The sequence below is a fragment of the Pipistrellus hanaki genome (assembly GCF_964339955.1).
Source record: "Pipistrellus hanaki genome assembly, chromosome: 15".
NCBI lineage: Eukaryota > Metazoa > Chordata > Mammalia > Chiroptera > Vespertilionidae > Pipistrellus > Pipistrellus hanaki.
In genome coordinates this window covers 31,712,768-31,739,516 of record NC_140517.1, presented here as the reverse complement: position 1 = coordinate 31,739,516, position 26,749 = coordinate 31,712,768, and the positions used below count along the sequence as shown (strand labels likewise).

At 39.4% G+C, this 26,749-nt stretch overlaps 1 protein-coding gene across 5 annotated transcripts in view; it reads left to right on the top strand.

Moving 5' to 3' along the window:
* Nucleotides 1–5,297: 5,297 nt before the first annotated feature.
* Nucleotides 5,298–26,749, top strand: part of LOC311633038 (uncharacterized protein) — a 41,421-nt gene continuing 19,969 nt past the window's right edge. Inside the window, exons 1-4 of one of the 5 annotated variants that reach the window (XM_084905193.1) lie at nucleotides 5,298–5,881; nucleotides 6,842–6,889; nucleotides 15,136–15,259; nucleotides 15,558–15,653. In XM_084905193.1, the coding sequence (XP_084761319.1) occupies nucleotides 6,881–6,889; nucleotides 15,136–15,259; nucleotides 15,558–15,653 (229 nt within the window). In that variant the 5' untranslated portion in view covers nucleotides 5,298–5,881; nucleotides 6,842–6,880. The other 4 variants (XM_084905195.1, XM_084905191.1, XM_084905194.1 and 1 more) reach the window with 4 other exon arrangements.

Here is a 26,749-nt window from a genome sequence, read left to right as displayed (position 1 = left end):
GAATAAGGGTCATTCAGTTAATAAACTGGATGGATGAAAAAATCAACAATTTATATAAGAATCAAGAAGAAATAAAGAGTGATACCACTGTAATAAAAAACACCATGGAAAGTTTCAAAGTAGACTAGGAGAAGCAGAGGACCAAATTAGCAAATTAGAAGACAGGAAAACAAAATACACCCAAACTAAACTGCAATTGGAGAGAAAAAAAATTAAAAGATAGGATGAGAGCCTAAGGAAGTTTTGGGATAACATGAAACAAAGCAATATACAAATAATAGGGTTACCAGAACAACAGGAAGAGGAACAAGGGTTAGAAAAACTATTTGAAGAAATAATGTCAGAAAACTTCCCGGATGTGGGGAAAAAGAAAGTCACACAAGGACAGAGTTGCAAACAAAATAAATGTGAAAAGACCCACACCAAGACACATCATAATTATGATGGCAAACATTCAAGACAAATAAAGAATCTTAAAGGCTGCAAGAGAGAGACAAAGTTATGTACAAGGGATCTCCCATTAGATTATCAAATGATTTCTCAACAGAAACACATCAGGACAGAAAGGAATGGAATGAAATTTACAAATTGATGCAAATCAAGGGACTGAATCCAAGAATACTCTATCCAGCAAGGCTATCATTCAAAATTGAAGGGGAAATGAGCTTCACAAATCTAAAAAGGCTAAGGGAGTTTGTCACTACCAGGCTAGCAATGCAAGAAAAGCTAAAGGGACTGCTGTAAAAAGAAATAAAAAGGTAAGAAGGAACACAGGCACAAAAGATGAAAATGGCTACAAACAAGCACCTATCAATAATAACTTTAAACATAAAAGCACTAAATGCTCTAATCAAAAGTCATTGAATGGCTGAATGAATAAAAAAATATAACCCATATATATTTTGTCTACAAGAGACCCACCTCAGAACAAGGGACTCACACAGACTGAAAGTGAAGGGATGGAAAAATATCTTTCAGGCAAATGGAAATGAAAAAAAAAAAGCTGGGGTAGCAATACTTATATCTGACAAAATAGACCTCAAAGTAAAAGCCATAACAAGAGATAAGGAAGGCCACTTCATAATACTAAAGGGATTGATACAAAAAGAGGATATAATCCTGGTAAATATATATGCACCCAATGCACGTGCACCCAAATATGTAGAAAATTTCTGGAAGATATCAAGAGAGAAATTGACAACAATACAATCATAGTAGAGGACATTAATACATCACTGACATCACTGGATAAATTCTCCAGACAAACAGCAATGACTGGTTAGGGAAAGCAAAGAAACATCAATCCTAAATTATTCACTTGATCACATGGACTTACTTGACATCTTCAGAACATTTCACCCCAAAGCCATGGAATATACATTCTTCTCAAGTGCACATAAAACATTTTCAAAGATAGACCACATATTGGGTCACAGGCAAAGTCTCCCCAAATTCAAGAAGATTGAAATTATATCAAGCATTTTCTCAGACCACAATGGCATAATATTACAAATGAACTATAATAAAAACAATTAAAAATTCAAACAGTTGGAGGCTAAATAGCATGCTATTAAACAATGATTTGATTACCAAAGAGATCTAAGGGGAAAAAATTCTGGAAACAAATGACAATGAAACCACAACAATCAAAAATCTGTGGGACACAGTGAAAGCAGTGCTGAGAAGGAAGAGGACATTCAGAAAGCCAAGAGACATATGAAAACATACTCAAAGTCACTAATCATCCAAGAGATGCAACTCAAAAGAACAATGAGGTACCACCTCATACCTGTCAGAATAATTATCATCAACAAATGACAAGTCCTGGAGAGGATGCAGAGAAAAAGGAACCCTCGTGAACTCCTGATGGGAATGCAGACTGGTGCAGCCACTGTGCAAAACAGTATGGAGTTTCCTCAAAAAATTAAAAATGGAACTCTCATTTGACTCAGTAATCTCATTTCTAGGAATATATCCCAAGAAACTAGAAACAACCATCAGAAAAGATATATGTACCCCCATGTTCATAGCAGCACAATTTACCATAGCTAAGATTTGAAAACAGCCTAAGTGTGCATCAGCAGATGAGTGGATTAAAAAACAGTGGTACATCTGCACAATGGAATACTATGCTGCAGTAAAAATGAAAGAATTCTTACCTTTTGCAACAGCATGGATGGCACTGGAGAGCACTATGTTAAGTGAAATAAGCCACTCAGAGAAAGATAAATATCACTTATTTGTGGAATATAACGAACAACATAAACTAACAAATAAAAACAGATTCAGAGACAGAGAAGCATTGATCAGACCATCAAACCTCAGAAAGAAGGTAGGGGAGGGTGAGGGTAAGGGGGAGAGATCAACCAAAGGACTTGTATGCATGTATATAAGCCTTACCAATGGACACAGACACCAGGGGGGTGAGGGCATGAGTGCGAGGCGGGGCGGGGGGGGGGGGGTTGGGGGGGAGAAAGACAATAGGGGGATAAGGACACATATGTGATACCTTAATCAATAAAGAAAAATAAAGACCTTAAAAAAGAGTTCTTTGTACTGTTCTTTTAATGTTTCTGAAGATTTAAAACTTTTCAAAATAAACAACTGAAGAAAGTTTTCCTATTAGATGACTCTATCATATGGAAGAAATAAATATGGGAGGGCACTAAGCTGCTTGAGGATGTTCCAAAAGACCCCACTGGGACAGAAGAACTAGGGAACTAGAAATAATTCCTCAATTTGTTTCTGTAAGAAAATTTTGCAGAAGGAATGCAGAGTATCTTGGTTGGTGTGGGGGGAAACAGTATCTCAGGAAGTAAGGCAGCAGATTTAACTTATTAACCTGTTAACTGAGCGGGACCTATAAATACGTCAAACGTAAACAATATCGGGAACGGGTAGGGCGTATGAATACGTCCTGGAAATATATGTTGCGCCCTAAGAGGGACGGTATATATTTTTTGTATTCTTTATAATTGTTTGTAAAATTTATAATTTTTTAATTCGATGTTTCCATTTTTTTGTTGGCGTTTTTTCTATTTTTTTTGTAATTTTGTATTTTCCTTTGTGCTTTATATATAAATAAATGAAAAATATGTATATCATTTATTTTAATTAAGTATAAATAAAAAAAATAATAATATGAAATTATGTCCTCCGGGCGTGACGTACTGACACGTCCTAATGAAAGAGTACACGCCCATTACAGGTTGCGTAATTAAAAAGGGAACTCCCTGATTAACAGGTTAAGAGCATGACATTCCGATGAATGACAGGTCATTCCATTCTCTTCCTGCTCTGAGGGAAGATTTCCTCCTCCAGAGATTGGGGTCAAAAGTCTGAAATGCCTTTTATGGGCTAAAATCAAGGCATTGGCAGAAGTGCATTCCTTATGTAGGCTCTAGGGTAGAGTCTATTTCCTTACTTTTTCCAGCTTCGATAAACTACTTCTATTCCTTAGTTCATGGCATCTTATTCTATCTTTAAAGCCCATTATTCCAACCTCTCTGCCTCTGATGCTCCTACCTTCCTTTTATAAGGGCCTTTGTGATTACATGAGGCCATTCAGATATTCCAGGATAATCTTCTCATCTGTAATGTGCTTTAATTTAATTATGTGCATCTGCAAAGTCTTTTTCTGTCACATAAAATAACATAGTCATTTACAGGTTCTGGGGATTAGGACTTGGACATCTTGAAGTGGGGGGGCATTATTCTATCTACCACATTATCTTATTGGCATAATTTAATATTTATAGTTCTTTGTCTCCTTTAATTTGTTTATACAAAGCATTTTGTCATTGGATTGCCTAAGGTTCTTCCAATGTTATGAAATATTTTGATGAAATTTATTGTACAAATTTTAAACTACATTGTTGAAATCAGCCTCTTATTTGGAATTTTTGCATCAATAATTAACTACAAATGTTAAAGTTATTAAACAAGGACACCATTAGATTTAGGTGGCTATACTGCCTTCAATCCCTATATAAACAAACAAAAAAGTAATCCAGAGTGAATGACTCAATTTGGAGAAAATAAAATTTAAAAACCACCAATCACAAACATCCAAGAGGTGTGAAGGGGTGTTACCTTCCCCTGATCGCTGGGTCACCTCTCCAGCCCCTGAAGGCTCCTGGACTGTGAGAGGGGGAAGGCCGGGCTGAGGGACCCCCCCACTCCACTCCTGCCTTCAGTGCATGAATTTTCATGCATGGGTCCTCTAGTGCTCAGATAAACTCTTGAAAATTGAAACATGCTTCAGTTTATCTTTTAATGCAAGATGGATAATACTTTTCTTTTGGCCTCTCTTTATCAGATTTTATATTAGACAAAGTTAATTATTAGAGGACATTTTATCATTTCCTAGGATGTGAATAAATTGCATAATCATTATGAGTTCAAAAATTAGCTAAAACTCAGCTGTATTCATCTGTATACTTTTCAATAGTACATATTTTAAGACATTTAAATGTTATTGTTATTGTTCCATTCAGGTTTTCTACTTCTTACTAAAATTAATAACTTAAATTTTACTAGAAAATCTTACATTTATCTCTACTATGGTTATAGAGTTGCATATAATACCTAACAGCCTCAAATTTCTGTAAAATGCTACGTGGTTTAACTTTTCTAATGTTTTTGCTTTGACTTAATTCTTTGTTTTGCTATTATCAATATTTCGTTTAATTGCTCTCTTAGAACCAAATTGCGAATTTTAAAAATCTGGTCCACATTTTTTGTTTTCTAGTACACAGTTTCAGGTGTATACTTACTCATTTTATATCTAACTAAATTTAATAAGCAACGTTTCAAAAAAAGGTCATGATAATGCCCCAAATATGAGCATACTTGTAAAGTAAAAAGAATAAATAAACTATTATTAACAAAGGTGGTGTAATTTTCCAGAAAGCTTATCAAGTGCCTTTCTATCTGTATTTATGTATTTATAAAAACATAAAAATAGTAGTTTTGTATTGGTACGCCACTATTTCCACTCTGGAACCATGGTTGCCCTCCTAGTCCCTTCTCAGAGTTCAGCACCCAGAGCTTAAGACTGCCTGCCTTCAGTCTGGGCACATCCTCAAATTCCAAGACCCGTACTACATTTCCCAGATGCCTCCAGGGTAGACCCAGCCACTATCTCGCATTCCTGTAGCCCCACAGCTCAATTTGTGCTGAAAAGCCTGGGCTGCAGTGTTATGGCATTCCTGACTGAGGACTACACTTCCCAGCGGCACCCAGGTCCAGGGAAAAAATTCTCAGCTGGAAGTTGAACACCCAGCCGATCAGGATTTGGGTCTCCGAGGGCTGAATCTCCCAGGTCCCCACGACTCCTAGTCGTCCTCTGCTGGCCCCGCGCACTGAGCCCTGCTCCTTGTGGAGAGAACTCTCGACAGTCGGCTTCCCGGCTTTTAAATACAGTTTTTAGAGATCTCTGGGCATCTCCCAGTTTGGGGCGAAGACTGTTGAAGACGGGTTACGGTAACTTCTGGGCCTCGGGACATCCTGGTAGAGGACCGCCCCTCTCTTTCCCAAGCTTTGGGCTACATATCTGAGAAGCCTTCAGGGTCCACAACCTGTTCTTAATCCTCTGCAGCCGTCTTGCACTACCCAGACCTGCCGGGTCGCCCAGATCCTCTCAGGATGCTCAGGTGTACTGGGTGATCAGCACTGAGCTTCACTAAGGCTTGGGCTGAAGCCTCAGAGCCGGCTGGGCCCTCGTTGGATTTCCCTCTGGTGGACTACATTTCCCTACGGCTCCGCGGCATATCCATTTACAGCCAGAATTGGCTGGCCCGTGGTGAATTTGAGGAAGCGCGCCACAAACTAGTTCACTGGTAGTGGCGGATTCGATCAGACCGGAGTACAAGGCACCCGGGTAAGTGGACATGAAGGACTCCCGGGCGGGGCTGGGTGTCTGGGGCGTGTCCAGGCTGCGTCTGTGGCCGCGTGTCCTCTCTCCGGGTGGGGAGTAGCGGCCTCGCGCGTGCACCGGCTGGACGTGGTTTCAGCTGGCGGTGTCAGGAGGTCAAGTGTTGCCTTGGCCGCAAGTACGTGCGACTCTTTCCCTACCCGTGTCGCAAACCGACTTCCCACGCTGGGCTAGCAGTGCTTGTGGCCCCGGTGTGAGAATCCCATGTGGCCATGACTCTGTCTCTGCCTTTGGGGCCAGAACTGGGAAAGGCGCCCTCTTTGTCCATTCTTGGTCAACGCTGGGAGTGTCCGCATTTTGGATGGGTTCTGGGCGTCTATCCCAGACCCCGCCTGCATTTCCAGACTTTGTATCTCCAATTACACTCTCCAGCCCAGCCGCTGCAGACAAACCGCCGCCATTTGCTCTCCAGCCCTGTGAATAGCTTTCGCCCGGGGTCTGTTTCTGCGATCCAGCTGGTTTGTAGAGCTTGGGCTTGGGAGCTTCTCCTACTTGTACTTTTTGTTCTTTCACCCTGGTCGCCAGGGATCTGGCCCCATAGAGGTGCCCCCAGACTAGGGGTGTCAGACTGGCACATGAATCCACTTAGGCTGTTTCTTGGAGCTATAGCTCTGGGCTCAGTATAATCTACGAGGCTTGGAAGAACCCCAACTCAGGCTTTATGGAGGAAGGCAGCCACAGTCTAGGTCTAGGACACTCTCCCAGGACTCCCATCTGGACCCCCAAAGCCACTGTGCTTCTGTGATATGATGGAAAGGATGGTGGGAGTTGCAGGCTTCTTTGGCTTTGGACCTCTTAGTGCCTGGGTGGAGCAGGGATTTGTTTTAACTGGGCCTCCTCCAGGAATTGGGAGAGACTATTGTCTTCTAGTTTCCTAATCTCTTTCCACCTTTTTTCTTCTCTTAGAATCCAGAACAGGAGGAAAGAAGCTGTGCATCAAAAGTCATGGCAGAGGTAAGTTGTATGTGGCACTTTCTTCTGGGAAAGGGTTTATTGGTTTTCAGAACACTATCCTATTTCAGGTTTCTATCTAAGAGATTTACTCTAGTGATTTGGAGAAAAAGGAAGAGAGAAGGAAACCACACTTATGGAGAATTTTCCTGAACCAAACAGAAGCCTAAACCAGAGCTCTGATGTACAATTTTCACTTTCCTGGATTTTGTTCATTCCCATAGTCCAGGTGTAGGGCACCTTTTTTCTGTCAAGAGCCATTTGGGTATTTATAGCATCTTTTACAGGCCATACAGAATTATTAGCTTAGAAATCATCCTACTATATTTGGTCAAACATTTAATTAATTCACCCCAATGCCTTGGCAGGGCCAGACAAAATGATTTCATGGGCCTTATATGGCTAGGGGCCCAACATTCCCCATCCCTCCAACAGTCCAAATGTGCCTTAGTGATTTGTCAGGGAAATTTTTATTTATTTATTTTTAATCCTCACACAGGATATTTTTTCCATTGATTTGTAAGCAGAGTGAAAGGAAGGGGAGATAGACAGACAGACATCAACCCACTGTCTTCGCTTGAGCACTGACTGGGGTGGGGGATTAAACCAGCAACTGAGGTACATGCCCTTGACCAGGAATGGGACTTGCAACACTTTTGCCTGATGCTCTAACCACTGAGAAAAACTGTCCAGGGCTGCTTCCAAATTTGTAGTAGCCTAAGATGCCTGTCTGCACTTTTCATTCTAGACATTTTTTCCCCCAACAAAGAAATAACCTAATTGTTCTCTTTCTAATGACTGAGATAATATAGGATTCTTGCAAATATTTGAAAACTTAAAAAGCTTGTTAAAACAGTTTGTCATCATCTAGCAATAGTCACTGTTAGTATTTTCAAATTCTTTTTTTAAATACATTTTTATTGGTTTCAAAGAGAAAGGGAGAGTGAGAAACACCAATGATAAGAGAGAATCATTGATCAGCTGCCTCCTGCATGCCCCACACTGTAATTGAGCCTACAACTTAGGCTTGTGCCCTGACTGGGAATCGAACCGTGATCTCCTGGTTCATAGGTTGACACTAAACAACCGAGTCACACCAGCTGGGTTCAAATTATTCTTATTATTTTTAGTCCTCACCAGAGAATATTTTTTCCTTTTTTTGTTTTTTGTTTTTATGGGTTTTTTTTTTAAGAGAGAGAGTGGAAGGGAGGCAGTAGAAGGAAAACAAGAGACATCAATTGATTACTATCCGCCAGAGCCCTGACCTAGAATGGAACCCGCAACCCTTCAATGTGCCCACCTACGCTCTAACAACTGAGCCACACTGACCAGGGCTATTTTCAAATTATTTTGAAAATATGTTTAGGTATGCAAATTTGTTTTCAGAATGGGATCATGTTACTGATAGAAGCAACTAACTTATTGTGTTTGTGTTAAGCCACTTTAAGGTTGAAATTCTTCACATGTGTTATCTTATTGAATCCACATAACAACCCATAAAATAGGTCTGACTATATTTCATTAATTCTATGATGCACTTTACTTTCATATCGTGATAGGTTTTATAATTTCTGGCAAGTCATAGTTTCATTGATGGCATTTTTTCCCCTGATATATAAATCAGTATCATCTCAGAATTGATGAAATATGCTAATATTTTAAGTTAAAAAATGACGAAATAGATTGTTAAGTCGCTTGTTCCAAAATTACATATTAAATGATATAACTAGGATTTCTAAATTGTCTATTGATTTCCTTTCCCCACTTGTCAAAGAGTATTATCTTTCTTGGTTTATTTTAAATAAGTTTATATGTCAAGCATATTTCTCTTTATCATTTATAAGTTGTTTTATAAATGTTTTTCATAGTCAATCTATTTTTGTTTGTGTTTTAAATTCAAAGTTTTTAAAAAATCTTTTCTTCTCTTTATGTTATGCCAAAAGTTTTCCCTACTATAAAAATAGAAAAGTTATTCATATTTTCCTAAAGTACTTTTTTTTTTGTTCATACATTTTAATCTTTAAGGTATCTGGTGTGAGATGTGATAAAAAAAAAAATGTGGGTTGTCACATTCCTGATTTAGGGTGTTTAGGCTTTTATCTATGATTAAACTATTTTTAAAGAATGGCACACTATTTGTAGTATGTTCAAGTGTGTTGTGTGTTTTTTCTTAGCTGTGTCTGAATATGCCTCTACATTAATGTTGGCCAGTTCTGAAGAATTCCTTTTTCTAAAGACTAAGAAATAGTATTTGTTTTCTAGATTCATCTGTTTCTTCCTTTCTCTTTGACTTTTCTTCTGTATTCTGTGAGAACTTGTTGAATTTATCTTCCCATTCCCATCCTGGATAGAACTTTCCCACGGTTCTTAGAAAAGGACTACATCCTCCCCATACCATACATTTTGGTAAGGAAGGAACTCCAGCTCCCTTTGACCTGCAACCTTTTATTATAAATTTCTCCCATTTCTTCTCCCCTCAGAATGGTTATTGTTCCTTCTCTGTATTAATGTGAGGCTGTATACTAATAAAAGGGTAATATGCTAATTAGACCAGAAGAAGCCATGGTGGCGGGGCTGTGGCAGAGGCAGTTAGGTGCATCAGGCCAGCATTGGGGGCCAGTTGGGAGCGATCAGGCCAGCAAGGAGGGGCAGTTGGAGGCTATCAGGCCAGCGGGGGCAGGCAGTTGGGGGGCAAGCAGATCATCAGGAAGATCAGGCAGGCAGGCAGGTGAGTGGTTAGAAGCCAGCCATTCTGGATTGCGAGAGTGATGTCCGATTGCCAGTTTAGGCCTGATCCCTGTGGGTCTCAGATTGGAGAGGATGCAGGCTGGACTAAGGGACACTGCTCCCATGGCCCATGGATGAATTTCATGCACCAGGCCACTAGTACTATATAATAAAAGCCCAGTGATTGATTGAAACAGTGGAATGAACAGAGATCAGAACAACCAGAGCCCCTTACCCCAGCTGGTTCACCCTGATCGGAGACATGGCAGCCTGAAACCTACCCACAGTCTCTCACCCCAGCCAGTCCCACCCCCCAGAGAAAACTCCCCCCACCCCGGTCTGGGACCCCCCATTAGGGCGGGTTAGCCAGCCCCCACCTGTGCACTGGGCCTCTATCTATATAATAAAAAGATAATATGCAAATTGACCCTAATGGTGAAACTACTGCTCAACCAGTCACTATGAGGTGCACTGACCACCTTCTTGGTCCCTTTCCCTGGCCGACAGGCTCTGATCACCCGATGGCAAATGGGGAACTGGGGGTGGGTGGTGAGGGTTGTGGGAGGCGCCAGGCCAAGGCCTCCACCCTGGCAGTTACCCCACATACAGAGGGTGACCCACAGTGGGGTTGGGGCCACCGAGCGAGGGGGAATGGCTGACCTCTCAGTCCCTCCTCCTAACTAGCAGGCTCCAATCACCTGATGGAGAACAGGGAACTGGGGATAGATGGCAGCGGGGGGAGGAGGCAGAGCTGGCTGCAAGCAGCCTGGGAAGATGGCCCTGATTGTAGGCCAGACCTAGGGACCTGTGCAAAAATTTCTGTTATAAAAACAGCAGTCCTCTAGTACTGTTATAAAATAGTAGACTCTTACCCCATTTCTCCTACTTAAGAGTTATGTGACCATGAGCTTCCCCATAACTTCCTCTGCATAATGCATGCTACAAGGTTTGAGGAATATGATGGTAATAGACATTCACCTCAATGTGGAGGTTCCCCAACTCCTACCTCCAGATCTTCCCAACATTCAATAGGTGCCAAATGTCATCGCTCTGTCTCCTTTGTGCCCTACAATCTCCCTCCATTGTCTGGCTGGGGCCAGCAGCTTGGGGGAGTGACCGAGGGAGATTGGCTGTGGGAGTGCAGTGACCACCAGGGGGCAGCTCCTGTGTTTAGCATTTGACCCCTTATGGTCAGTGCACATCATAGCGACCGGTCAGCCAGTCATTTGGTCACTTAGATTCTTATATGTATGACTAGAGGCCTGGTGCACTAATTTGTGCACAGGTGGGGTGCCTAGGCTTGGCCAGGAATGAGAGCTGATCAGAGCCAGGCTAATTGGGGCCTGCTGCCCAGAGGGAGGGATAGAGCATGGTAGGTTGGCCTCCAGCTCCAAGGAGGGAGCTAGCCCTTCGACCCCTGGAAAGGGGGCTGCATTTGCTGTCACCCATCCCCAGTTCACTGTTCCAGCCTGGGGCCTGAAGGCCCCAGTGGGATAGAAGAGGAAACAATGGTCACCAGGCACAGAAGGAATGGATGCCGGAAACCGTCACCAGCTGACACCAGCACCCTGTGGTTCCCTGCCTCACCCACTCCTCCTTTCCTCGTCACAGCATTGCCACCACAGCAAATGTGTGGCAAGCTAATTGGGGCCTGCTGGCCGGAGGGAGGAATAAGTATAGGAGGTTGGCCGTCAGCCCTAAGGAGGGAGCTGACCTTCAGCCCCCCGGGAAAGAGGCCACAGTCACCACCTCCCACCCCCGGTTCCCCATCCCAGCCCAGGTCCAAAGGCCCCAGTGGGGTTGGGAGAGGAGGCTACGGTCGCTGGGCCAGGGGCAGAAGAAATGGATGCTGGATGCCAACCTCTCCAGCCGAACACGGGAGGTTGGCTGTGGTAGCACACTGACCACCAGGGAGCAGCTCCTGCGTTGAGTGTCTGCCCCCTGATGGTCAGCGTGTATTATAATGATTGGTAGATCGGTTGTTTTTATTGTTCAGTCGTAATGGTTTCTTACACTTTTATATATATAGATGTATACTAAAAAGCATAGTAAATGTTTACTAGAGCACCAATCCCAGTGCTGGCGTAAAGTGGTGAATGAGAGTATTTTTATTCCTGCTGGGGATGACCTGTCATCTAAGTCCTATCTATCTTGACCCCTTTGGACTTCTCCACCATCACTTCTAGACATATTTCTTTCCCAGAATCTCTCACCAGTTACCCCAGTTAATTTCCTACTTCTCAGACACACAGGATGCAATTACTCTCCCTCTCTATCTTCAGCTTACTCTGTTCATTGTACAGTACTTTGGAATGTTGTTGAAATTGGTTTTGTTTATTGGAGTCCTATTCCTTTTCTCAATCCCAATTAATCTTCTGCATGTTACATGAAACTTTTGCATACCCTTAACCTAATTAAGTCCTAATTAAGTCCTGTGCACCAGGAGTTAGTCCTATTTCCCATATCAATATTCTTCTATTTGTAATAGGAGCTAATTTAACTTGGTTAAAACCCTTCTGCATGTTACATGAAACTTTTGCATAACCTTAATCTTCTGCATGTTACATGAAACTTTTGCATCCCTTAACCTAATTAAGTCCTAATTAAGTCCTGTGCACCAGGAGTTAGTCCTATTTCCCATATCAATATTCATCTATTTGTAATAGGAGCTAATTTAACTTGGTTAAAACCCTTCACCTGTGAATATAAGTCTAACTATCTAAGGATGTGATCCTTCTTTCCAGCCTTATCTCTCTCTGCTCCCTCACTCACCTCTAGTAGTTCCCAGAATACATAATACTATCTCTTGTCTTTGTTGCACAAGAAATAAAATAGAGGTGCTTATACCATACCACCATTTTTTCTGGGTTTTATGAAGCCTGCTTGAGTCTCCTAATTATCCTCAGTGACTGATCACATTCCTTTATTCTACATCTGTCATAGTTATTATCACACTGTATTGTAACATTTTTTAAACTGCTTTTATTAGATACTAGAGGTCTGGTGCATAAAATTTGTGCACAGGGAGGGGAGCCCTCAGCCTAGCCTGCACCCTCTCCAATCCAGGATTCTTGAGGGATGTCCAACTGGCGGTTAGGAGGCAGCAGTCCCAGATTGCGAGAGGGTTTCCAACTGCCGGTTTAGGGGACTGGGCCTAAACTGGCAGTTGGACACCCTCTCGCAATCTGGGACCGCTGCCTCCTAACCGCTAGCCTGCCTGCCTGATCACCCATAACCACTTCTGCCTGCCAGCCAGATGCCCATAAATGCTCCCCGGCTGGCCTGATCACCCCTTAACTGCTCCCCTGCCAACCTAACTACCCCCAAACTGTTCCCCTGCTGACCTAATCTCCCCCAAACTGCTGGCCTGATTGCCCCCCTAACTGCTCTCCCCAGCCGGCCGATTGCCCCCTAACTGCCCTCCCCTGTGAGCTTGATTACCCCTAACTGCTTCCCCCTCCTGGCTTAATCATTCCTACTGCCTCTGCCTTGGCCCCGCCACAGTGGCTTTGACTGAAGGATGTCTGGTCTAATTAGCATATTACCTTTTTATTAGTATAGATTGAATAGTAGAAAATGTATAAGATATGATGAATGACATATTACCTATTTTAAGAAATAGAATGTTTATTATTGTTAAAAATAAAACAAAAAAATAAACATGTGCACCAGGAGTTAGTCCTATTCAGTGCCCTTCTCCACCCCCAGAGGTAACTGTTCTGAGTTTCATGTTTTCATTTCCTTGATTTTATTTATAGTCTTAACTAGTGTTTTTCTTTTTAAAATTTGATGTAAATAAAATCATACTGTTTGAAATTTTCTGCAACTTTATTACTTGTCTCTTAGTGTACATTGAGAAAGTTCATTCAGATTGTGAATTTATCCTACTATATAGCCATTTATTGTATATATATACATTTTTCTTTTATATTCATGTGGACTTTTTGAACTTATTTCTTGGTATCATATATAAGGATTTTCTCTAGATATATAACTAGAAATAGAGTTGTTGGGTCATAGGGTATATGCATCTTCAACCTTCCTGACACTGCTCAGTTGCTTTCCAGTGTTTATACCCATTTAAAAATCCTGTTACTTCATATCCTTATTGTCAGACTTTTACATTTTCAGTCAGTTGGTGGGTATGAATTGATATATTATTCTGATTTTAAATTTGCATATGATATTTTGGTACTAAATGAGGTTGAGCCCTCTTCCATGCTTTTGTCAGAATTGAAGGGGTTCCTGCCTCTATTCAACAGAAGTCAAGAGAGGAGGTGGGCTGAAACCGGTTTGGCTCAGTGGTAGAGCGTCGGTCTGCTGACTGAAAGGTTCCAGGTTCGATTCTGGTCAAGGGCATGTATGTTGGTTGCGGGCACATCCCCAGTAGGGGGTGTGCAAGAGGCAGCTGGTTGATGGTTCTCTCTCATGGACGTTTCTAGCTCTCTATCTCTCTCCCTTCCTCTCTGTAAAAAATAAATATATTAAAGAGAGAGAGAGAGAGAGAGAGAGAGAGAGAGAGAGAGAGAGAGAGAGAGGAGGTGGAACAGGTTCAAAAGAAGTGTTTACTGAAAGCAAGATGGAGGGAAAGGAAACGGGGGATTCTTGATGCATCAAGAAAGCACACACTAATGAAGAGTATGGCTCCACAAACTGTACCTGCATGAAGAATCCAGCCCTATATAAGCCAGACTCTGCAAAATGAATACCTAAACATTTGTTGGAGAACAGAGGGATGCAGGACAGCAGCCTTTGGTAGCATAATTTTTGATAATAAGGAAAAGTGATTAGGATTAATTTTCTGGCATATTTATGAGCTTGAGTTTTGACTATATGATTAAGTCACTAAGTTATATTTAAATTCAATTTTAGAAATAGAAGTTTTATAAGATATTTTTGAATGATTCAGACTTATAAAAAATTTATTGGGAGATGGGAAGGATATGATCAAGTGTTATGTGCTGAAGATAGATTGTGCTGTGTACTTCAGTATAGTTTTACTTAGTTGGGAAACACCAATTATCTGGCCTTTGTTTATTCCCAGACCTGAGTGGCTAATGGAAGAGGATAATGTCAAGAGGTAACATTTATACTTGCAGGCATGTTTAAGAATAATATATGCACCAGAGCGTCGGTCTGCAGACCGAAAGGTCCCAGGTTCGATTCCGGTCAAGGGCATGTACATTAGTTGAGGGCACATCCCCGGTAGGGGGTGTGCAGGAGGCAACTGATTGATGATTCTCTCTCATCAATGTTTCTGGCTCTCTATCCCTCTCTCTTCCTCTCTGTAAGAAATCAATAAAATATATTAAAAAAAAAAAAAAAGAATGATATATGCACCAAGAATAATTGTGTGCTCTGATCACTCTTGTTTCTACACTGACCCATTCATGTTGAAGAGTCCAGCATAGCCTATTTTCCCAAGCAATTTCCTTACTAAATTGCTTTCTCCATTTTCTTTTATTCTATTATAAAGTTTTGTCCATTAATATCCCAAATAGTATATTTATCTCTGGTTACAGGGCCTGAAGTTTGAAGATGTGGCCATTTTCTTCTCTCAAAAGGAATGGGAATGCTTGCACTCTACCCAAAAGGATTTGTACCGAGATATAATGTTGGAAAATTATAACAACCTGATCTCACTGGGTAAATTTATCTACCCCTCAAAATTCAGAATTGGCCTTCTGGAATTTTTATGTTCTTTGCTATCAATTTCTTATGAGTGCTTTTTCAAGTGTCTGGCTGAATTAATGACTCTTGCTTACCAAAGAATAGTTGTTTCTTGCGAACTTAAAACTTGACTGCTCCATTTTACAACTCTATCTTTCTTATTCCTCTGACTTTCACCCTTAAACTACTTACTCGTCTTTCTTGATAATCATAGATTAATTTTAATTCTGGGACAACCATAACATCCTTTTTTTTTTTTTTTTACCTTGAGCAGGACTTTCTGATTCTAAGCCAGATGTGATCTCCTTATTGGAACAGGGGAAAGAACCCTGGATTGTTAAAAAGAAGGAGGCAAAAGAATGGTGCCCAGGTGAGTGATGGTGACTTGTATGGAGAAGGCCATGATAGGTGGGACTGTGAGAAAGCAGCACTTCTAAGATGTTCGGAGGAAAGCTCCCTGCAAAGGATTGAGATCTGGAACACAAAGTAAGGATGTATCAAAATGAGGCCTCTAATTTTTACTTCACTTAATACTCTCTTGCTATCCTTCCTCATATTTCCCTCTGATTTCATGAAGGAAGTGCCTTCCTCCTTCCCAAGGATAATCATTTCCCCTATGCTTTGGGTCCAATTTTATCCTGACATATTTTATTTATGTTTTTTTTTTGTTTTGTTTTGTTTTTTTAAGTCATCACCTGAGGATTTTTTTAAAAATTGATTTTAGAGAGAGAGGAAGGGAGAGGGAGAGAAACAGAAACATCAATGTGAGAAACTACCCTCCCTACACACCCAAACCAGGGATCAAATCTGCAGCCTGGGTAATGGCCCTGACTAGGAATTGAATCTGCAACCTTTCAGTGTCTGGGACGACACACGAACCAACTGAGCCACATCAGCCAGGACTAACCTGACTTTAAAATTTTATTATCTTTTTATTGATTTCAGAGAGAGGAAGGGAGGGGGAGAGAGATGGAATCATCAATGATAAGACAGAATCGTTGATCAGCAGTCTCCTGCACAACCTTTACTGGGATTGAGCCTGCAACCCATTCATGTGCCCTTACTGGGAATTGAACTGTGACCTCCTGGTTCATAGGTTCATGCTCAACCACTGAGCCACACCAGGTAGGCTATCCTGGCTTTTTAAAACATCATAGGGATATAATGCTATTTGTGATACTGTAAAATTCACTTGTTTAAAGTAATTCATCAATTTTTAGTATATTCACAGAGTTTTGCAACTGGCACAACAATGTTAACTGTAGAACATTTCCATCACCCCAAATTAAACCCTATACCTGTTAGTAGTCACTGCCCACACCCAGACATAGGCCACCACCAATCATCTTATAACCCTCTTTATTTCTATAAAGTTGGTAGGGATATCTCCTTTTCTATTTCTGATATTAATATGAGTTGTTGTATTTTCATTTTCATTTGTTTCCAGAAAGTTTTTTATTTCTTTCTTGATCTCTTTGGTAACCTATTTATTGTTTAATAACATGCTATTTAGCCTCCATGTGTTTGAATGTTTTGGGGTGTTTTTAATGTAATTGATTTCTAATTTTATTCCATTGTGATTTGAGAAGGTACTTGATATGATTTCAGTCTTCTTGAATTTGAAGAGACTTGTTTTGTGTCCTAACATGTGGTCTATCTCTATGAATGCTCTACTTGAGGAGAATGTATATTCTTCAGCTTTGGGGTGAAATATTCTATAAATGTCAATTTAATCCATATGCTCAGTGTGTCTTTTAGAATCACTATTTCTTTGTTAATTTTTTGTCTACAAGATCTATCCAGTGAAGTCAGCAAGGTGTTAAAATCTAGGTACTTACTTATTACCATTTTAATTCTGTATGCCTAGGTTTCCCTCTCTATTTCTTCTTCTTATTAAACAGACCCTTTAGCATTTCTTGTAATGCTGGCTTGGTGGTGATGAACTTCTTTAGCCTTCTGTATTTCATCATTTATTTTGAATGATAGTCTTGTTGGATATAATACTATTGGTTTCAGATCCTTGCTTTCCATTACCTTGAGTATTTCATGCCATTTCTATTGGCCTATAGAGTTTCTGATGAGAAATCAGGTGTCAGCCTATGGGAGCTCTGTTGTAGGTACTAAATTGCTTTTCTCTTGCTACTTTTAATATTCTATCTTTTTCTTTAAATTTTTGCATTTTAATTATGATGTGTCTAGATGTGGGCCTGTTTGGGTTCTTCTTCCTTGGGACTCTGAGCCTCCTGAACTTGTGTGACACTTTTCTTAACCAGGTTAGAAAAACCATTATTTCTTTAAACACATTCTTTCTCTCTTTCTCCCTTCTTCTCCTTCTGGGATACTGAAAATGTGAATATTGTTATGATTCATGTTCTTCCACAGCTCCTTTACACTGTCTTGTTTTTTGTTTTGTTTTTTGAGTTGTTATATGTGTACATATCTTACCATTGCCCCCCCAACCCACTCCCATAAATGCCCTCACCTCCCAGTGTTTTGCATCCATTGATTATGCTTATATGCATGCTAACAAGTTTTTTGATTGATCTCTTATCTCCCCCACCTCTCCCTAACCTTCCTGCTATAATTTGGCAGTCTGTTTGATGCTTTACTGTCTCTGTATCTATCTTTTTGTTCATCAATTTATAATGTTCTTTATTATCCATAAATAAGTGAAATCATGTGGTATTTTCTTTCATTGATTGGCTTATTTCACTTAGCATAATGTTCTCCAGTTCCATCCAGGTTACTGTAAATGGTAAGAATTCATTCTTTTTATGGCAGCATAGTATTCCATTGTATAGATGTACCATACTTTTCTGATCCAGTCATCTGTTAACGGGCACCTAGGCTGCTTCCAAATCTTAGCTATTGTAAATTGTGCTGCTATGAACATAAGGGTGCATATATCCTTTCTTATTGATGTTTCCAGTTTCTTAGGATATATTCCTAGGAGTGGGATTACTGGGTCAAATGGGAGTTCCATTTTCAGTTTATTGAGGAAATTCCATACAGTTCTCCACAGTGGCTACATCATTCTGCATTCCCACCAGCAGTGCACGAGGGTTCTTTTTTCTCCACATCCTTGCCAACACTTGTCGTTTTTTGATTTCTTGATGATAGCCATTGTGACAAGTGTGAGATGGTACCACATTGTTGTTTTGATTTGCATCTCTCTGATAATTAGGGACTTTGAACATGTTTTCACGTGTCTCTTAGTCTTCCTTCTATCTTTTTTCGAAAAGACTCTATTTAGGTCCATTGCCCATTTTTTTAATGGATCATTTATCTTCCTTTTATTAAATTGTATAACTTGCCTGTAGATGTTGGAGATTAAACCTTTATCAGTGGTAACATTTGCAAATATGTTCTCCCATACGGTGAGGTTTCTTATTGTTCTGTGGATGGTTTCTTTCTTTTTTTTTTTTTTTTTTAAATATATTTCATTGATTTTTTTTTTGCTCCCCCACTCCCTCCCATACATACCCTCCCTTCCCAGAGTTTTATGTCCATTTATTGTACTTATATGCATGTATACAAGTCCTTCAGTTGATCTATTATCTCCCCCAAATCTCCCTCCACTCCACCCTGTAATTTGACAGTCTGCTTGTTGCTTTACTGTCTCTATATCTATCTTTTGGTTCATCAGTTTATAATGTTCTTTATTATCCATAAATGAGTGAGGACATGTGGTGTTTCTCTTTCATTGATTGGCTTATTTCACTCAGCATGATGTTCTCCAATTCCATCCAGGTTGCTGCAAATGATAAGAATTCCTTCTTTTTTATGGCAGCATGGTATTCCATTGTGTAGATGCACCATGGTTTTTGGATCCAATCATCTGCTGACGGGCACCTAGGCTGTTTCCAAATTCTGGCTATTGTAGATTGTGCTGCTATGAACATAAGGGTGCATATATCCTTTCTGATTGGTGTTTCTAGTTTCTTGGGATATATTCCTAAGAGTGGGATTACCGGGTCAAATGGAAGTTCCATTTTCAGTTTTTTGAGGAAACTCCACACTGCTCTCCACAATGGTTGCACCAGTCTGCATTCCCACTAGCAGTGCAAGAGGGTTCCTTTTTCTCCACAACCTCGCCAACACTTGTCGTTTGTTGATTTGTTGATGTTGGCCGTTCTGACAGGTGTGAGATGGTACCGCATTGTTGTTTTGATTTGCATCTCTCAGATAATTAGAGTCTTTGAGCATGTTTTCATGTGTCTTTTGGCCTTCCTTCTGTCTTCTTTTGAAAATATTCTATTTAGGTCCATTGCCCATTTTTTAATTGGATCATTCATCTTCCTTTTATTTAGTTGTATAAGCTGTCTGTAGATGTTGGAGATTAAACCTTTATCAGTGGTAACATTTGCAAATATGTTCTCCCACACAGTGGGCTTTCTTGTTGTTTTGTTGATGGTTTCTTTTGCTGTAAAAAAGCTTTTTATTTTGATGTAGTCCCATTTATTTATTTTCTCTTTAGCTGCCATTGCCCTACGGGTAGTATCAGTGAAGAAGTTCTTTTGGCATATGTCTGAGATTTTGCTGCCCGTGGATGCTTCTAGTATTTTTATGGTTTCCCCTCTGATGATTAAGTCCTGTATCCATTTTGACTTTATTTTTGTGTATGGTGTAAGTTGGTGATCTAGTTTCATTCTTTTCCCTGTATCTGTCCAATTTTCCCAACACCATTTATTGAAGAAACTGTCTTGACTCCATTGTATATTCGTGCCTCCTTTGTCAAATATTAATTGAGCATAGTGATTTGGGTTGATATCTGGGTTCTCCATTCTATTCCATTGATCTATATGTCTGTTCTTGTGCCAGTACCAGGCTGTTTTGAGAACAGTGGCTTTGTAATACAGTTTGAAGTCTGGTATTGAGATCCCTCCTACTTTACTCTTCTTTCTCAGGATTGCTGTGGCTATTCGGGGTCTATTATTGTTCCAAATGAACTTTTGGAGAGTTCTTTCTAGGTCAGTGAAATATGCCGTTGGTATTTTAATGGGGAGTGCATTGAACCTATAGATTGCTTTAGGAAGTATGGACATTTTGATGATGTTGATTCTACCAATCCATAAACATGGTATGGTCTTCCATCTCCTTACATCTTCCTCTATCTCTTTTTTCAGTGTCGTGTAGTTTTCCGCATATAGGTCCTTTACTTCCTTAGTTAAATTTATTCCTAGGTATCTTAATTTTTTTGGTGCGATGGTAAATGGAATTGCTTTTTAAGTCTCTGTTTCTGTGATTTCACTGTTGGTGTATAGAAATGCCATGGATTTCTTGATGTTAATTTTGTATCCTGCTACATTGCCAAATTCATTTATTAAGTCAATTAGTTTTTTAATGGAGTCTTTTGGGTTTTTTATGTACAATATCATGTCATCTGCAAATAAGGATAACTTTACTTCTTCTTTTCCAATTTGGATGCCTTTTATTTCCTCTTCTTGTCTAATTGCAATGGCTAGTACTTCCAGTACTATGTCAAACAGGAGTGGTGAGATTGGGCATCCCTGTCTTGTTTCTGTTCTTAGAGGGAATGGTTTTAGTTTTTGCCCATTGAGTATAATGTTGGCTGTGGGTTTATCATATATAGCCTTTATTATATTGAGGTATGATCCTTGTACTCCCACCTTGTTGAGAGTTTTTATCAGGAAAGGGTGTTGGATTTTATCAAATGCTTTTTCTGCATCAATTGATATGACTACATGATTTTTATCTTTCAATTTGTTTATGTGATGTATCACATTTATTGATTTGTGGATATTGTACCATCCTTGCATTCCTGGAATAAATCCTACTTGGTCATAGTGTATGATCTTTGTGATGCTCTGCTGGAGCCGATTTGCTAGAATTTTGTTGAGGATTTTGGCATCTATGTTCATGAGGGATATTGGCCTGTAATTCTCTTTCATTGAGTTGTCTTTATCTGGTTTTGGTATTAGGGTGATGCTGGCTTCATAGAAGGAGTTTGGAAGTGTTCCTTCCTCTTGAATTTTTTGGAATAGTCTGAGAAGGATAGGTTTTAGTTCTTCCTTGAATGTTTGGTAAAGCTCTCCTGTGAAGCCATCTGGCCCTTGGCTTTTGTTTGCTGGAAGCTTTTTGATGACTGTTTCAATTTCTTCCCAAGTCAATGGTCTATTGAGATTTTTAGATTCTTCCTGATTGAGTTTTGGAAGTTTGTATTTTTCTAGGAATATGTCCATTTCCTCCAGGTTGTTCAGTTTGTTGGAATAGAGTAGTTTGTAGTATTTTGTAACAGTCCTATGTATTTCGGCGGGGTCTGTTGTTATTTCACCTCTTTCATTTCTGATTTTGTTTATTTGGGTCCTCTCTCTTTGTTTCTTGGTTAGCCTGGGTAGAGGTTCATCTATCTTGTTTATCCTTTCAAAGAACCAGCTCTTGGTTTTATTGATCTTATGTATTGTTTCTTTGGTCTGTATGTCATTTATCTCTGCTCTAATTTTTGTTATTTCCTTCCTTCTGCTTACACTTGTCTTTTCTTGTTGCTCTTTTAATAACTCTTTGAATTGTAGAGTTAGATCATTTGTTACCATTTTTTCTTTTTTTTCTTTTTTTTTTTTTTTGCAATAGGCTTGTAGGGATATGATCTACCATCTCAAAACTGCTTTTGCTGTGTCCCACAGATTTTGGATTGTTGTGTTTTCATTATCATTTGTTACCAGGATGTTTTTAATTTCTTCCTTGATTTCTCTGGTAACCCAGTCCTTGTTTAATAGCATGCTGTTTAGTCTCCATGTGTTTGATTTATTTGGATTATTTTTATTGTAGTTAATTTCCAGTTTTATGCCATTATGGTCTGAGAAGATGCTTGATATGATTTCTATCTTCTTGAATTTGAAGAGACTTTGCCTATGTCCCAAAATGTGGTCTATCTTTGAGAATGTCCCATGTGCACTTGAGAAGAATGTATATTCTGTGGCTTTGGGGTGGAATGTTCTGAAGATGTCAATTAATTCCATCTGGTCTAGTGAGTTATTTAGGACTGATATTTCTTTGCTGATTTTTGTTTAGATGATTTGTTGAAGGATGACAGTGGCGTATTAAAATCTCCTACTATAGTTATTGTTATTAATCTCTCCCTTAATGTCCTCCAGCAGTTTTTTTTAATGTATTTGGGTGCTCCTGTATTGGGTGCATATATATTTACCAGGGTTATTTCTTCTTGTTGGATAGCTTCCTTTAGTATTATGAAGTGGCCTTCATTATCTCTTGTTATGTCCTTCACTCTGAGATCTAATTTGTCAGATATAAGTATTGCTACCCCAGCTTTTTTTTCATTTCCATTCTTCTGGAAAATCTTTTCCATCCTTCACCCACAGTCTGTGTGCGTCTTTTTTTCTGAGGTGGGTTTCTTGTAGTCGACAGGTGTATGTGTCTTGTTTTCTTATCCAATCTGTTACCCTATGTCTTTTGATTGGAGAATTTAATCCATTTAAATTTAAGGTTATAATTGATTGATACTCATTTGACGCCACATTTATTCTATACCCGTGTTCCTTCTTCGCTTCCTATTTCTTTATTTTTACATTAGACCCTTTAGCATTTCTTCCATTGCTGGTTTGGTGGAGATAAATTCCTTCAGTCTTTTTTTGTCTGTGAATCTCCTGATTTCCCCTTCAATTTTGATTGATAGCCTTGCTGGGTACAGTATTCTTGGATTCAGACACTTCCTTTGCATGACTTTGTATATTTCATCCCATTTCCTTCTGGCCTGATAAGTTTCTGTTGAGAAATCAGTTGCTAGTCTGATGGGGGTTCCTTTGTATGTAACTTTCTGCCTCTCTCTGGCTGCTTTTAAGATTCTTACTTTGTCGTTGTTGTTTGCCAATTTAATTGTAATGTGCCTAGGCATCTGTCTTCTGGGATTCATTTTGCTTTGGACTCTGCGAGCATCTTGGATTTGTGTGGGGTTTTTTTTTCTCTATCTCCGGAAAGTTTTCTTTCATTATTTCTTGAAATACTTTTTCCATGTCCACCTCAGTTTCCTTTCCTTCTGGAACCCCTATTATTTGAATATTATTTTGTTTTGTATTGTCCCAAAGCTCCCGTAGGCTCTCCTGCATTTTAATTTTTTTTTCTAGAAGCTGCTCTAATTGGGTATTATTTTCCATCTTGTCTTCTAGCTCACTGAAGCGGTCCTCTGTTTCTTCTAGTCTACTCTTGATGCTTTCTATTGAGTTCTTCATGGTAGCAATGTCATTTTTAATTTTTCTTGGTTCTTCTTCAATTCCTCTTGATTCTTCTTTATCCCTCATGATTCTTCCTCATTTCTTCTTGGTTATTGTCAAATTTCTCTTCCATTCTTTTTAGCCATCCTATGATCATTACTCTGAATTCTTGCTCTGGTAGGTTGCTTGCCTCTAACTCGTTTACTTCCTTTTCTGGTGATGCCTGCTTTTCTTTCATGTACGGGCTATTTCTTTGTCTCCCCATGGTCTCTCTGGTTATGTGGTGTTCCTTCTGCGTTGATTTAAAGACACAAAATACAACACTACCAAGTACAACACAAGAGGCACTTAACAGGAATGTATTTACAATATTAATAACCTCTAATAAAGGTGACCACTAGAGAAATGCAAATTAGGGGATAGGAGAGAAGGAAGAAAGGTAAAAATAAAATAAGGAAAAATTTAAAAAAATAAATAAATAAAGAGGGATAAAGAGATGGAAAAAGAAAAAAAAGTAATGACAAAATAAAGTTGGAAAACAGGGAAAAAAGAAAAAGAGAGAGAGAGAGAGAGAGAGAGAGAGAGAGAGAGAGAGAGAGAGAAGTAGCAGACTAAGAGAGAAATGGGAAACAAACTATATATATCCCTTTGCACTCCGAACCATTCTGGATATTGGCTACCAGCTACTCGAAGCTACTTTGAGGCGGAAACGTGCATTTACAGACCCTCGTATTATTTAGTATAATTTTGGAACCAAGTAACGTATTATAATGATATTGGACTTATATGAATTGGGTGACATTGAGGAATGTATATTTGCAAAAAAAAAAACAATATTTTATTGTTTATAATTTTGTACAGTATGATAAGTTTTGAAACACTCCCCAATATGCATTGCAGGCTGATTAGTGCATGTTTGACAGTAATAAGTGGTTTGACGCCTGCCACCAGGTGTTTTCCTGTTAGAACACACAATGCAGTCCTGTTTTCTTTGACCCACATCGGGAATATGTAGTTTATTGTTTAATCTATTGTCCGCAGAAGATGTCGATGGACGCGTTCTCGATACACGAAAATCGCCCTTTAATTGGTCAACGAGTGTCTTGACAAACTTGTGGTGTGTCATTGGCGTTTCATTACTTGTTTGTGTTTTGATGCGATACATTATGTATGAGTTTATCACACATTTCCAACCTCCAAAAAAATAACTTCCTCCACCATTTGAGCGATTTACGGAGGAAACAATACGTCGAAGCGTATTGATCTGCACGATCCACACCACCCATATTTGCCGTATATTCTAACAGCATTTCAGGCTTACTCACTGTTACGATATGTCCACCGCGTAATGTTCTCAGGGTAGATTGTAGGTTTGTGTTATATAAGAATTGGTGAGCATGGTAATAATTCTTTTATCTTTCCATGCAAGAAGCATAGTATTATTCTTTCTGTATGCAACTGTTTTATAGGTTGAAAACTTTGGGTTTTTTATTTGTGTTGGTATGCCTTTTCGATTTATCTTTATAGTGCCAGTAAGATGACAATTCATCTTTAGCAGTTCTTCCGCTAAAAGGATGCTGGTATAGTACCTGTCGGTGAACATGTGGTATCCTTTTGCATCAGGAACTCTTTCTAATAATTTCTTGAATAAATGTAGCGGAATCCTGGTACTTACTGGAAGATCCGGCCGGGATATATTATCAGAGGTTATGCTGCCATAGTATGGAAGTATTGTAAATAAGTATCCCATTCTTGAGTCCGCCAGCGCATATATGCGTATTCCCCACTTTGTTGGCTTGTTGGGATTATACGTAATAAATGCTATTCTGCCTTTGAACTTTGCAACAGATTCATCCACAGCGACTGCTTTATATGGTATAAAATACTGTCTAAATTTGCTATCTATATATTCTAAATAGTTGCTAACTTTCTGAATGCAAGTTCTTATCGTTTTATTTCCTTGTGTGGGTTTGTTCAAATGTAACATCAAAAATATTTGCATAAATCTGGACCTGGTAAATGTTTCCGAAAAAAAAGGGATTCTACTATTGGCAGCAGTAGACCAGTATTTTTGCATGTTGGGAAGTTGAATCAATCCCATATTCAGGATGATGGCGATAAATGCTAAAAATTCTTCTTTGGTAATATTGTACCACTTGTGCCAAGTTGACTTTCGGGAAAGCTGTTTCTTTCCAATTTCTTCTTTGGCATAATTGTTTGTCTCTTTTATTATGCTGTCTACCAATTCAGTAAAATATAATGTGAAATAGTCTATGGGCTCTTTTATGTTACTCGGGACTTGTGGTCCGGCTATTTCTTCGTGTAAATCAAAATTTATCGTGGCTGGAGGAACGTCCGATTTGGTAACATCTTCCCACTCTTCACTTGACGATACGTTGTCATGTTGCCGTGTGTTTTCTTCCGTACTACTATTATCGCTTTCGCTATCTATGCGAACAATTCGTCGCCTTCTAGGTTGAACGATATCATTATCACTGCTGTTGTTTTGTTCTACAGTTAGTCTTTCTAATGTGTCTGGATAGAGGTCTATCTGGAGCTCATCTTCACTACTACTTGTGTCATGAGACTCATTCGTGGTTGGACGCTTTGCCATTGTTCTAATAAAAAATATGAATAAATGCATGGGTTGAAAATTTCTAATTGTTATTACTAACTGACAAGATGATATTTACCAAAGTAGCTTTCACCAAACAATTTATTCACTAAGAAAATAATCACTTTTCCGATTTTCTCACTCGTTAGATCTATGTGCACTGCTCAAAGCTTCAAACCAAAATGAGCTCAGCTTTGAAAATCTTTTCCTCCAGATGTAGACTTGCTTATTTGTAATTATATATCTCACTATACAGTGCGCGCTATGTTTGAAAACCGACCTTTCTTCTACAGACTCCCCTTATCGCTCTTTTCAAGTGGCGTCGCGAAGTGCTCGGACTGTCATGAGCACTCATCTCACGTTCTTGTCCGACACAAAACCCGCTACATTTCTTGTATATATCTTAGTAATTTTACGATATTTTGATTTAATTTCTTGTGCCATTTCAAGATAAAACTTCAGGGAAACATGCATGTCTCAAAAAGTTGCGTTGAAATAACTCAATTCCCCGTAATCACTAATAAACTGCAATGTCCCCTGAGAGGGGACAGCGGAGTGCAAAGGGTTAAATATATATGGAGAAAATTCCCATAGAACAACCACTAATCCCAGCCAATGCCAGCAACAATACTTGGAGATTAATACAAACTACAATATTCACTA